This window comes from Saimiri boliviensis, chromosome 10, assembly GCF_048565385.1.
Source record: "Saimiri boliviensis isolate mSaiBol1 chromosome 10, mSaiBol1.pri, whole genome shotgun sequence".
NCBI lineage: Eukaryota > Metazoa > Chordata > Mammalia > Primates > Cebidae > Saimiri > Saimiri boliviensis.
The window spans coordinates 51462185-51475699 of NC_133458.1; the positions used below are offsets into that span (position 1 = coordinate 51462185).

General features: G+C 42.4%; 1 protein-coding gene across 11 annotated transcripts in view; it reads left to right on the top strand.

Moving 5' to 3' along the window:
* Positions 1–13515, top strand: part of SRPK2 (SRSF protein kinase 2) — a 276714-nt gene that overhangs the window by 233012 nt on the left and 30187 nt on the right. For all 11 annotated transcript variants that reach the window (XM_074379268.1, XM_074379270.1, XM_039473055.2 and 8 more), the window contains 3 exons: positions 9550–9715; positions 10846–10871; positions 12864–13110. In XM_074379268.1, coding sequence (XP_074235369.1) covers positions 9550–9715; positions 10846–10871; positions 12864–13110 — 439 coding nt within the window. The remainder of the gene's footprint in view (positions 1–9549; positions 9716–10845; positions 10872–12863; positions 13111–13515) is intronic.

Consider the following 13515-nt stretch of genomic DNA (forward strand, 5'->3'; position numbering starts at 1 on the left):
AGGGATAGCTGATCACATTCCAGTTATTCTTCTTGCTCTGTCACTTGCTATGCTTCCCCAGGAACCCAACTGTGGAACTCTTCTGTGCCATGTCTGTTGCTCTCGATGTTCTTTCTCTTTCTACTGCTGTTGTCCTTAGTTCAGGACACTTACTACCTCCAGCCAGTACCTTTTTATAGGCTTCTCTTGGCCCTGCATGCATACAGCCCATCCAATTCCTGGTCACTGTTCCGGTTTATTCACCTTTCTGTTGCCAGTGAAACCTTGCTTTAATGACTCATATTCCCATTTAGAATCCTTGAGTGGCTGCCCATTGCCTGCCTGCTAAAGCTTTACGTTCTTGGCCTTCATGAAACAATGTATGCAATTATTAAGAGCTTGGGTTTGGAATCAAATACACCCTACTTTCACCAAAGAAAGGGTTTTGGCTAGGTTACCTACCTTCTGTAAACCACAGTTTTATCATCAATAAAAGTGGGAATAATAATGATACCAGCTGGGTGTGGAGGTTCATGCCTATAATCCCAGCACTTTGGAAGGTTGAGGTGGGAGGATTGTTTGAGGCCAAGAGTTCAAGACCAGCCTGGGCAACATTGCAAGACTCTGCCTCTACAACAAAAATTTAAAAATTAGCCGGGTGTGATGGCATCCACCTGTGGTCCCAGCTACTTGGGAGGCTGAGGTCTGAGGATCACTTGAGCCCAAGAGGTCAAGGCTGCAGTGAGCCATGATGGTACCACTGTACTCTAGCCTGTGTGACTTAATAAGACTGTCTGTTTAAAAAAACAAAAACAAAAACGGTACCTTCCTTATTAGCTTATTGCAAAGATGCAATGAGAGATAGCACTGTGAATAGTAGGTTAATTCAGTGCTTACTGTGTGCCAGGCATAATTGAGTACTTTGTGGTAGCTGAGTTCACTGAATCCTCACAGTAACCCTATGAAATGGATATTATTGCTTTCCTGATTTCATCAAGTGGAAACAGAAGCCCAGAGAGGTTAACTATCTTGCCCTTAGTTAGGAAGTAGCTTAAAAAGTGCCAAGTGGTGGAGCAGGAATACAAACCCAAATACTCTGGCTTCAGAGGTCATGGATATACCATCTTGCCATTATATAATGAGTTTTATGTAATAAACTTACTATGAGCCTGCAATAAGTTTGGAATTGCACTGGGCCTATGTCCAGTAGAAGTTAAGTCACTTTTTTTTTACTGGGAACCTGTTTAAGATCTTCTGACACGTGGTGTCAGCCTGTATTTCCCCTTGCAAACCAAAAGTAATGTCCTTCAGGTACCCTATTTTGCTCTGGAGTTTACCAGCTTACTCATTTTTTTATGAATATTCAAAGATGTCCCAAACATTTATAATGTGCAGATTTACCAGAATTTTTAGTCATAAATTTTTACTCGTTTTATTTTGTAGGTAGTTTATCGAAAGTACTTAATGATCATCTTGACTCCCTAAGTGCACCTTGTCATTTTTTATGTCCACGTCTTAGATCATTTCTTTTGTCCTAGGCTGCCAGAAATGCCATCCTTTCTTCTCTACCCACATTTTTTAAGACTCAACCCAAATCCCATCATTGTGATCAAGGCTTCTCAGAGTACCTAGTTAAGAGGGGGATATACCTTCCCTCCTTGGAATGCCTTCGGCTCACATTTGGTCCCATAACTAGGTGTAGGCCACATCTCAAACCTAGCTCTACTGACACTTCAGACCAGAAAATAGTGATTGTGTGAGACTGTCCTATGCATAGTAGGATGTTTAGCAGCGTCCCTGGCATCTACCTTCAGATGCCAGTATCCGCTGTCACCATTCCTGGTTGTGGCAATTAAAAATATCTCTGACCTTTGTCAGTTTCTTCTCATTGATAACCATTGGGATAAGAAAAAGTACTAGAATTATGTGCTTTGGCGACAGGCTTGATTTCACATCGTAGCTTTAGCACTTTGTCTTATACTCCTGAGCAAGTTACTTAGCCTCTGTGAGCATCTTCCATCGTTTGTAAACTCCAAGTACTAATGCATAATTTGAAGTTTGATGGTGGAGATAAAGAATAGGGGTGGGCCAGGTGCAGTGGGTCGTGCCTGTAATCCCAGCACTTTGGGAGACTAACGCAGGCAGATCATGAGGTCAGGAGTTCAGACCAGCCTGATCAGTATAGTGAAATCCCTTCTCTACTAAAAATACAAAAATTAGCCGGGTGTGGTGGCGCACGCCTGTAGTCTCAGCTTCTTGGGAGGTGGATGCAGGAGAATTACTTGAACCAGGGAGGTGGAGGTTGCATTCAGCTAAGGTCACACCACTGCACTTCAGCTTGGGCAACAGAGCAAGACCGTCTCAAAAAAAAAAAAAAAAAAAGGAAGGGTGGACACCTGCAGCATCCATCATAGTAACAGAAATTAGCCATCATGTCTCCTAAACTCCAGGGTCATGTATTTTGAGTTTCACATCTGTTTGTATCTTCCTTCATATATTAGATGTCTAAGAAATATCTTGGTTGTCTTTCTTAAATGAAGGACAAGGAATGTTTCCCTTATTCTCTAGAAAATGGCTGATCTTTCTGTGATTTAAAGGGCTGGCAGATAAACATTGCCACTTCTTTATTTTTTTTATTTTTTTTATTTTTTTTTGAGACGGAGTTTCGCTCTTGTTACCCAGGCTGGAGGGCAATGGTGCGATCTCGGCTCACCGCAACCTCCGCCTCCTGGGTTCAGGCAATTCTCCTGCCTCAGCCTCCTGAGTAGCTGGGATTACAGGCACGCGCCACCACGCCCAGCTAATTTTTTTGTATTTTTAGTAGAGACGGGGTTTCACCATGTTGACCAGAATGGTCTCGATCTCCTGACCTCGTGATCCACCCGCCTCGGCCTCCCAAAGTGCTGGGATTACAGGCTTGAGCCACTGCGCCCGGCCGCCACTTCTTTATTTTTTAGAAGTAATGATGGAATTGGATCAATTGCTTTTTTTGGTTTTTCTATACACTGTTGTCAATCCTCTCATCAGTTCTTTGGTGTCCCTGTTCTTAGTTGTAGCTAGCCGTAGTGACTCTGTGCTGTGGCAGGAGGCCATCCTGGCAGCTTCTGTTGATAGCCCTGGGGTGCTGTGTGTAGCCCACTCTCAGGCCTGCCTGGTGGCTGCTTCTCTGGCCTTACCATGGAGTCGTGTGACTGTTTGTGCACCCTAGTTTTTTGTCTTTTTATTCACTTTATTGAGGCCTATTTTATGTCCACCTCTTATTTTTTTCCAACACTGAAAAAAGAAACATTTGTGTTGTCATTATTTGTAGTACATTAAAAGATGGACCTCAGGTGATGGTTTCTTCAAAATTCTTTGGCACTCTTTAAAGTGACTTTGACTTTCTTGTTTAGAGTTTATGGTTTAGTTCATTACTCTTCACAGAAACCTTGTAAGAACATGGCTACTTGCCGTTAGTTAAATGAAGCTTGCCAAGGACAAGGCTCACATTTTGGTGATTTTGCTACATTGGTGAAAAAACTAGCAATTATAGATGTAGCCCTGCATTTTAAAATTGTGTGTGTGTGTGTGTGTGTGTGTGTGTGTGTGTATATATTTTTTTTTTTTTTTTGAGACGGAGTCTGGCTCCATTGCCCCGGGGCTGGAGTGCAATGGCATAATCTCAGCTTACTGCAACCTCTGCCTCCCGAGTTTAAGCGATTCTCCTGCCTCAGCCTCCCTAGTAGCTGGTACTAGAAATGGATGCCACCACACTCAGCTAATTTTTGTATTTTTAGTAGAAATTGGGTTTCATCATGTTTGTCATGCTGGTCTCGAACTCCTGACTTCATGATCTGCCCACCTTGGCCTCCCAAAGTGCTGGGATTACCTACATGAGCCACCACACCCGGCCCCTTAAAATTATATTAATACTCTTTCTGTTACCATGATGACAACACACTTACTGTGTTCCTTTGGGCACTGATTGTTTTAAGTTCTTTATTTGTATCATGCTATTTAGTCCTCACCGTGACCTTATGAGGCCAGTGGTGTTACTATCTTCATTCAACCTAAGGTGTTGCACAGAGGGGATATGTATCTTCCGCAGAGTCCCATAGTTAATTATGGTGGATCCAGGATTTGAATCCAGATGGTGTAACTCCAGAATCCATGCTCTTCGCTACAGGATAGTGTAAAATGTCCTACATAGAAAGATTGAGATGATACTGAATTGTAATATGTCTGTAAAAAGTATGCATTTGTTTTTCTGTGGTCAATGGTTTTCTTGAGGAGAGCTAGTAGTCAGATTGTTTAAAAATACAGTTGTTAGGCCAGGTGTGCTGGCTCACACCTGTAATGCTAGCACTTTGGGAGGCCAAGTCTGGTGGATTGCTTGTGCTCAGGAGTTTGGGTCCAGCCTGGGCAACATGGTGAAACCCCGTCTCTACTAAAATAGAAAAACTTAGCCAGGCATGGTGGCATGAACCTTTAGTCCCAGCTACTCTGGAGACTGAAGCAGGAGAGTTGCTTGAACCCAGGAGGTGGAGGTAGCAGTAAGCTTGAGACTGTGTCACTGCTCTCCAGCCTAAGCAACAGTGTGAGACTCCGGCTCCCAAAAAAAAAAAAAAAAAAAAAAAAAAAGTATAGCTATTAGATTTTATGAAGTAGATAATTGTAATGTTGTTAAAATTATCTGCTGTAATATGTAACCAAATGGGACCTTTAAAACCCAGTGTTTTTCCAAACCTCTCCCTTTGGGTTGCAGCCTTGGAGTGTGCCAAGAGCCACAGTGGTGCCCCGCAGGTCCTCTTGCCTGGATCATTGGCTGATTTTGTCTACACGTAGTATTTATTTACCATTTTAATTCTTTCAGTGGCCCTGTTTATCATGATTGAACCAGTATTGGTAAATATTTTGATATTACTGGGTTTGTTCAGCATGGTAGTGCACACGATGCTCTATTGACTTGGAATTCTCCTCAGGATGTTGAGTCCTCCACTCAGCCTCGATTTCAAGGGAGCTAAGCTGCTTTCCTGACCCTTTGCGCAGTCCGAGTGCTGGGTGCAGCAGCTTTACCTTTCTTCCTGATGACATTCAGAAGTACAGCTGCGCCGGGCGCGGTGGCTCATGCCTGTAATCCCAGCACTTTGGGAGGCCGAGGCGGGTGGATCACGAGGTCAAGAGATCGAGACCATCCTGGTCAACGTGGTGAAACCCCGTCTCTACTAAAAAATACAAAAAAAAAAAGCTGGGCGTGGTGGTGCGCACCTGTAGTCCCAGCTACTCAGGAGGCTGAGGCAGGAGAATTGCCTGAACCCAGGAGGCGGAGGTTGCGGTGAGCCGAGATCGTGCCATTGCACTCCAGCCTGGGTAACAAGAGCGAAACTCCGCCTCAAAAAAAAAAAAAAAAAAAATACAGCTGCTGGCTTTTCTCGTTAATTCTCACCAGTTAGAGATGGGAAGAAAGAGCAGAGGATGTTTTAGGACAATGTGGGTAAGGACGCTGTCCCCTGAATTTTTGGCTCTTGTCCTCTTTTATTTTAACAGGTATTTACAAGCTCCTCTTTTCAGTTTAACATCTTGGTTTTCGCAAGCAGTCGGTGGGACCTGCCGTGTCTTTTTACTGTGGAAAGGAAATCTAGCAGGAACCTCAGTGTTTCCAGCAGGAAACTTTCTAGGCTTACGGAGAGCCCCTCTGGGAACCTCCACACCCACAAAATTAATATCCTCAATGAAGGACTCCTGCTTGGTGCTACCTCCTTCCTCTGCCAGCCCATCTGGCCACCCTTGTGGGTTTCCCTGGTGCTTCATTAGGTTCTACTACCCACAGAGTAGGAGGAGACAGTCTCCCTGCCCTGTGTCCTTTGCTGAGTTGTGGGAGGAAGAAATTTCCCACTCATCACCAGTAGTAGAACATAATTTGGAAAGTTGCTCTATTTCTTTTTATAGTTCAGAATTTTGGGGGAAGCATTGCGCTCTGGGCTCTGAGCAAGACCAGGGAGACGGTCTTTAGAGGAGTCTCCACATTATTCTTGACAGTTCCCTCACTTAAGTGCAAGATTACAGGACCTATTTCAGTCCAGTCGTGATGGAGAGGAGCAGGTTTGTGTTGTGAAGACCAGTAATAGATGGTATCTGACACAAATAGTGGTGTACAGAAAGAAAACTTTGAGACCATTCTAACCAAGCCCCTTAATTTGAAGATGAATTTGAGGTTCAGGGAACAGAAGGAACTTTGTCTGAGCCTGTAGCTAATTTGGAACTGGACTCAGGGCTTCTAGCTCCCGCCCTAGACTTGGACTTTTTTTCTGCACTGCTGCTGAACTCAAAGTCTGAGTTTACCCAGAGAAACCTGGCACCTGTTGCTCATGGGTGTGAACTGGCTTCCTAAATTGGATGATTGAGAGTCATGTCCCTGGCCCATTTGGGCTTAGGTTGATGTCAGCTTTCCTGGCAGCCAAAGGATCTCTGCTGCCTCCTGCTGTTGGCACCAAGTATTAAAATTGTTTTGTTTGTTTGTTTGTTTGTTTGCTTGTTTTGCCTGTTGCCAGGCTGGAGTGCAGTGGCGTGATCTCGGCTCACTGCAGCCTTTCCTGGGTTCAAGCGGTTCTTGTGCTTCAGACTCCCAAGTAGCTGGGATTACAGGCATGTGCCACCACACCCAGTTAATTTTTGCATTTTTAGTAGATGGGGTTTCACCATATTGGCCAGGATGGTCTGGATTTCCTGACCTTGTGATCTGCCCACCTCGGCCTCCCAAAGTACTGGGATTACAAGGCAAGGCTGAGCCCAGCCTTGACATTTTAAATGTAATTCAAACATCCTAGTTGAAGTATTATCCAAAACAGTAAATATTCTAAGGCAAAAAATCAAAAGTCTTGAAAAATAGCTTATCCTAGTTTTACAGTATTTTTCTGGTACTTACTAGGAACTTGTCAGTATCTCATTAAATCATATTTGCCATGCCCATGATTCATCTTGGTTTCTTTTTGGCCATTTCCCCTACCCCTCATACCCATTTCCTGTCCTGAATTGGTAAGCTCTGTGAGGATGTGAGGACTGTAAGCCACATGAAGCCTGGGAGCTTTTAAATATCAAACACCTGGAATAGTGGCATGTGATAGGAGCTCGGCTGATGCACATTCATTGAATTCATGTAAAAATACTCCCTTTGGTAAAGTGTTTTAAATGTTTGTAGGGTTTTTGATCCTGTTTAAAAGACAGATATTTCTGTTTTCATTTTCCTTTTAAAATGTTTGTTCCCTCTCACTTCGTAATGCTACTTTAAACTTGTACTAACAGTAGGCTACCTACTAATAGCCTGCTGTTGATCAGATGCCTTCCTAATAACATAAAGAGTTGATTAAACTGGGGATAGTTCAGTGTTGGATGATGTGAAGCATACAACACTTTCTGTCTCTTGTGAACAAAATGACTATTTGATTCATTGTTTGAATGGTGATTAATATATTTGCTTAACATTTGGAATTTCTAATACTTATATGAGAGCATGATCTGTATTGTAAAATTAAATTTCATTTGTGGAAAAATTAGAAACATTCTTCTCCCGTGGAAATAATTACGGTAAAACATTGATTGTATATTTAGGTCACTGACACTCTAAGTTTTTGATTGTTTTAATGTGATAAATATGAATATCTTGGTTCATCACTTTATTTTAGTATAATGCTATAGTGTTGTCTAGATACCAAAGCTTTTTCTTTCTATTTAAATTAAGCCCCCTTTTCTTGCAATATTAAAGATGTATGGACATCATTAGCCATGGGGGAAATAAGGGTCAAAACTGCAACAGGATACTCCGTATCCACTTGGGTAGCTAAAGCAAAAAAGATGGTGTTGTGGTGTGATTTTTTTTTTTTTTTTTTTTTTAAAGACGGGGTTTCACCGTGTTGGTCAGGCTGGTCTTGAACTCCTGACCTCAGGCGATCCACCCGCCTTGGCCTCCAAAGTGCTTGGATTACAGGCGTGAGCCACCGCACCCGGCCAGTGGTGGTGTTTAGGATGAAGAATTGGAACCCTCATACATTGCTGATAGGAATGTAAAATGGTGCGGCTACTGTAGAAAACACTTTGGCAGGTGATGAAAAAGCTAAATATAGAGGTACCATTGACCTATGTATGGTAATTCCTAGGTGTATACGCCTCCCCCTCAAAAAATATGTTTGCGGGGCACAGTGGGTCATGCCTGTAATCCCAGCACCTTGGGAGGCTGAGGCAGGCAGATCATGAGGTCAAGAGATTCAGACCATTCTGGCCAACATGGTGAAACCCGTCTCTACTAAATATACAAAAATTAGCTGGGCGTGGTGGTGCGCACCTGTAGTCCCAGCTACTCAGGAGGCTGAGGCAGGAGAATTGCTTGAACCCGGGGGGCAGAGGTTGCAGTGAGCTGAGATCGCACCACGGCACTCCAGCCTGGCGACAGAGTGAGACTGTGTCTCAAAAAAAAAAAAAAAAAAAGTATGTTCACACAATAATGTATACACGAGTGTGCATCACATTATTATTTTTATAGCCCCTAAAGTGAAAATAACCTGAATGTTCATAAAGTAAATGGATGAACAAAATGTTGCATCTCCATACAGTGGAATACAATTTGGCAGTAAAACTAAGCAAAATATTGATGCATGCTGCACAAGAGTCAGACTTGAAAACATTATGCCAGTTACAAAAAAACACTTTATATGATTCCATTTATAGGAAATGTCCAGAATCACCAAGTAGATTAGTGGTTGCTAAGGGTTAGAGTGGGTAGGAGAGAGATGGGGAGTGAATGCTAATGAATATGTTGTTTCTTTTAGAAGCAATGAAAATGATGTCATTTAAATAGTAGTGATAGTTGCACATCTGAAATCCATTAAATTGTATACCTAAAGGGGTTATATGATACATGAGTATAGTTGTTACTGAACCGAAATCCACAGCTGAGGCTTGAACAGCACAAGGGTTAGAGGCACTGACCAACGCCTTCCAATGAAGTTAAAAATCCATGTCTGACTTTTGTCTTGACCAAAGCTTAACTACTAATATTCTGCTGTTGATCAGAAGCCTTCCCGATGACATGAACAGGTGTTTAACATGTATTTTGTATGTGTGTTATATAGCATATTGTTACAATAAAGTAAGCTACAGAAAACATGTTAAGACAGAAAAAGAAATTATGTTTACTATTTATTCATTAAGTGGAAGTCGATCATCATAACGGTCTTCATCCTCATCATCCTCATGTTGAGTAGGCTGAGGGGTTGGTCTTGCCGTCTCAGGAGTGCAGAGGTGGAAGAACATCTGTGTATAAGTGGACCCATGCAGTTCAGATCTTCAAGGTTCAACGGTATATAGATGCATTTGCTTCCACAAGCATAATCTCTGAAATGATATACATTGGTTGCTTATGGGAAGGAGAGCTGGATTCCAATGAGGGTAGGCATGGGAGGGAGATTTTTACTAAACATTCTTTTGTGTTTATCAAACTTGGCAGCCTGTCATTTTATTACGTGCTTTTCAAATAAATAAAAGTTATATAATGAGTTATTAATAGCTTATCTCCTCTCTTAATTTTACTATGTCCAGGTCCTTCAAGGATTAGATTATCTACACAGTAAGTGCAAGATCATTCATACTGACATAAAGCCAGAAAACATCTTGATGTGTGTGGATGATGCATACGTGAGAAGAATGGCAGCTGAGGCCACTGAGTGGCAGAAAGCAGGTGCTCCTCCTCCTTCAGGGTCTGCAGGTGAGGGAGCTGAGCCAGCTTCATTTCAGTCTGTCTGGGGGTATTGTAAGCTTGCAGTCTTGCATGTTGAAGGTTTCTGAATCAAACGTTATATGTAAGGACATTTTTGGCAAAGTTTAATTTCTGGAAATAACTGCACCCTTTTCTTGAGATGGAAGATGCCCCAGGTACATTATATTTTAATATTTGAATTACTTGCCATTTAAATTTGTAGTTGCTGCTTCATTGATGTTGGAACAGTTTTTTTCTGTTGCCCACTTCTCTGCAGAGGAGAACATAGTAACAGCTTTCCTGAAGCTGACTTTTAGTCATCAGAATATTTTTCGAGCTTCAGTTATGTTACAGTAATTTCTGTTGTCCATTTGTCGTAGCTTTGTCAATCTGAGTTTTATCAGTAGATTTGGAGTTAGTTAGAAGAGGCCTGACGGTGGGGGAAGAAGACCAAGTGACCTGAGTATTGGCATATCTTTATTTCTGGTGGGGGTGCAGTGAAGTGTGGACTGTGCTTCTGTGGCTCTTCGACCGCAAGCATAGATAGTAAAGGGCTGAGACTCTGGGGACTGTCTGGGGTCTCTTTACATCTCCTCTACTGCCATCACGGTGTTGTTTAGATCATGGACCCAGCCTGTCAAACTTTTGGCCCTGATAGAGTTTAATTGTGTGATTTCTAGAATATTAGCTGCATACCAACTGCAGTATTTGATTCAAATTGTAGAAAGCTTGCAAAATAGATTTAAAATACAGATCTACATCTAATCTAAATTGTTTATTTCATTTTATTTATAACAAATTTGGTTTAATGACGGTGATCTGCTTCCATTTTCTTAAGCTATCTGTTGGTGCTTTGGGATTGACTGATTTTGAGGTGTATTAGTATTTCATTTTAGATAAATAAGAGAAATGACTCAGTATGAACCACTTTTCTGCTGTGCATTTTAAGAGTCAGTTGTTTGTTTCCGTTGCATAAACTTTGTCTAGATCCCAGTGATTACGAAGCTCTGATTAATATGTTTGTGAAGTTGGATAGTCATTAAAAGATAATAATTATGTCATTTTGCAATCCAAATAACCTGCATGAGGGTATGTGTCTGTTCTCTGCTAAATACCAATTTTGTTTCATTTTATTTTAGTGAGTACGGCTCCACAGCAGAAACCTGTAAGTACTTAACGAATATTACTTTTATGCACCATGACAAAAGAGACCATTTATGATTCAGTTGTTCAAATTATTAAAAAGTTGTAGTATATATTAATTTAAAGGGTAGACACATTTATAAACGCTGTGTATCCTCAAATATTTAAGACCGTCTTGTTAAGTTTTTTGTTTTGTTTTGTTTTTGTGACTGAGTCTTGCTTTATTGCCCAGGCTGGAGTGCAGTGTTTCGATCTTGGCTCACTGCAGCCTCCCCCTCCCAGGTTCAAATGATTCTCCTGCCTCAGCCTCCCAAGTAGCTGGGATTACAGGCACCCACCACCATGCTCAGCTAATTTTTGTACTTTTAGTAGAGATGGAGTTTCACCATGTTGGTCAGGCTGGTCTTGAACTCCTGACCTCAAGTGATCTGCCCACCTTGGCTTCTCAAAGTTCTGAGATTACATGCATGAGCCATCACACCTGGCCTGTCTCGTAAAGTTTTAGTGATCTCTGCAGAATTGGAATAGTTAAGAGCCTTTCAAAGATTGTCTTCTGGATTTTCTGGACTACAGTTGGCCAAGTCTAATGAAATGTGGGGTGGTGGAGTTGAAGCATTTTTATTTCAAAACCACTTTATATTATTTCTGATTGGCTGCTAAGTTACCTGTTTTTTCTGAAGCTGTTGTTCTAATTTTTTTCCAGCCAGATGTTAAATAAGAAAGAGGTACTTTGTAGTCCTGTCAAAACACTTTGTCAGTACTAGGTACCAGGCATGGTGGCTGACGCCTGTAATCCCAGCACTTTGGGAGGCTGAGGCCAGCAGATCGCTTGACGTCAGGAATTCGAGACCACCCTGGCTAACATGGTGAAACCCTGTCTCTACCAAAAATGCAAAAACTAGCTGAGTGTGCTGGCAGATGCCTGTAATCCCAGCTACTCAGGGGGATGAGGCAGGAGAATTGGTTGAGCCCAGGAGGGGGAGGTTGCAATTAGCCGAGATCAGGCCATTGGACTCCATCCTGGGTGACTGAGTAAGACTCTGTCTCAAAAAAAAAAAAAAAAAAAAAAAATCAGCTGGGCATGATGGCGTGTACCTGTACTTCCAGCTATATGGGAGGCTGAGGCATGAGAAACACTTAAACCGGGAAGTGGAGGGAGCAGTGAGCCAAAGTCACGCCACTGCACTCCAGCCTGTGCAACCAAACAAGCCCCTGTCTCAAAGAAAAAGAAAACAACAACAAAAAAACAAACTTAACAAGAAAACACTATGTTTACTGAGACAACCCTTGATTTGGAATGTAAGTTCTGGAATAAGAGGGAGCTGTAATAATTAGGCTTCCTGGCTTGCTGAGGAGCCCAGGTTGTTTCCCATAGTTCTTCCCTGGCTTAAGCCACCTGAGTTTACTGCATGAAAGATTGGAGGCTCTCCTTGTCAGTGCTTTGCAAGTCAGCTGGCCATGATGGGAGGCAAACAAAAGCTGTGGCTTCTTTTTTTTTTTTCACTTTGCTGCATAGGCTTATCTCTTATAGTTCATGTTGTCTTGGCTGGTAAGAGCTTCCAAGACGTATGTGAGACCCAAACACACAGTGACGTACACCTGCTCGGGCGCCTGTCTCATTTTTGGCAGTGAGGAGATGGGATGTTGTTATTTTGTATATAGAGGGCAGCATATAAAACTTCCAAGAGGAGCTTCTCCTTTAAGGCCAAGAGAATTTTGGACTTCAGTTCTCTTAGAGTTTGAATGGTAAAGGCTTACTGGATTTAAGCTGTATCCCTCTGAGGGCAGGACCTGGTAGTAGACCCAGCACGTGATATCAGTCAGCACTGCTTTCCCTTTGATTTTACCGTAAGCCTTACCATGAGGTGGATCTGTCTGGGTTTGGGATTTTTGTAGAATATGGCATGAAAAAGCAGAGTTTATTGTTAGTTGCCATGCTGCCAGCAGTTAGACTATCATGTGGTGCTTTAAAAAGAAGAAAACCAACCTGTGGTCTTTTCTTAACATGTTATAGATAGGAAAAATATCTAAAAACAAAAAGAAGAAACTGAAAAAGAAACAGAAGAGGCAGGCTGAGTTACTGGAAAAACGCCTGCAGGAGATAGAAGAATTGGAGCGAGAAGCTGAAAGGAAAATAATAGAAGAAAACATCACTTCATCTGCACCTTCCAATGAGCAGGATGGTGAATATGGCCCAGAGGTGAAACTAAAAACAACAGGATTAGAGGAGGCGGCCGAGGCAGAGACCACAAAGGACAACGGTCAGTGGGGCCAAGAACCTGGGCTGCATGGGGTCCTCAGGCTACCATGGGGGCTGATTTGTGCTGCTGCTTCAGATGGCAAGGATGATTCTCTCCAAGTCTCTATTGGGAAGTACGGGAAACAGCCTCGTACTTCATTTGTGAACTGTATGCCAGAAATACAACATTTCAAAATAGTTTTTAAAAATGTAAAATGTCTGGCCAGGCGCGGTGGCTCAAGCCTGTAATCCCAGCACTTTGGGAGGCCGAGGCGGGTGGATCACGAGGTCGAGAGATCGAGACCATCCTGGTCAACATGGTGAAACCCCGTCTCTACTAAAAATACAAAAAAGTAGCTGGGCATGGTGGCGCGTGCCTGTAATCCCAGCTACTCAGGAGGCTGAGGCAGGACAATTGCCTGAACCC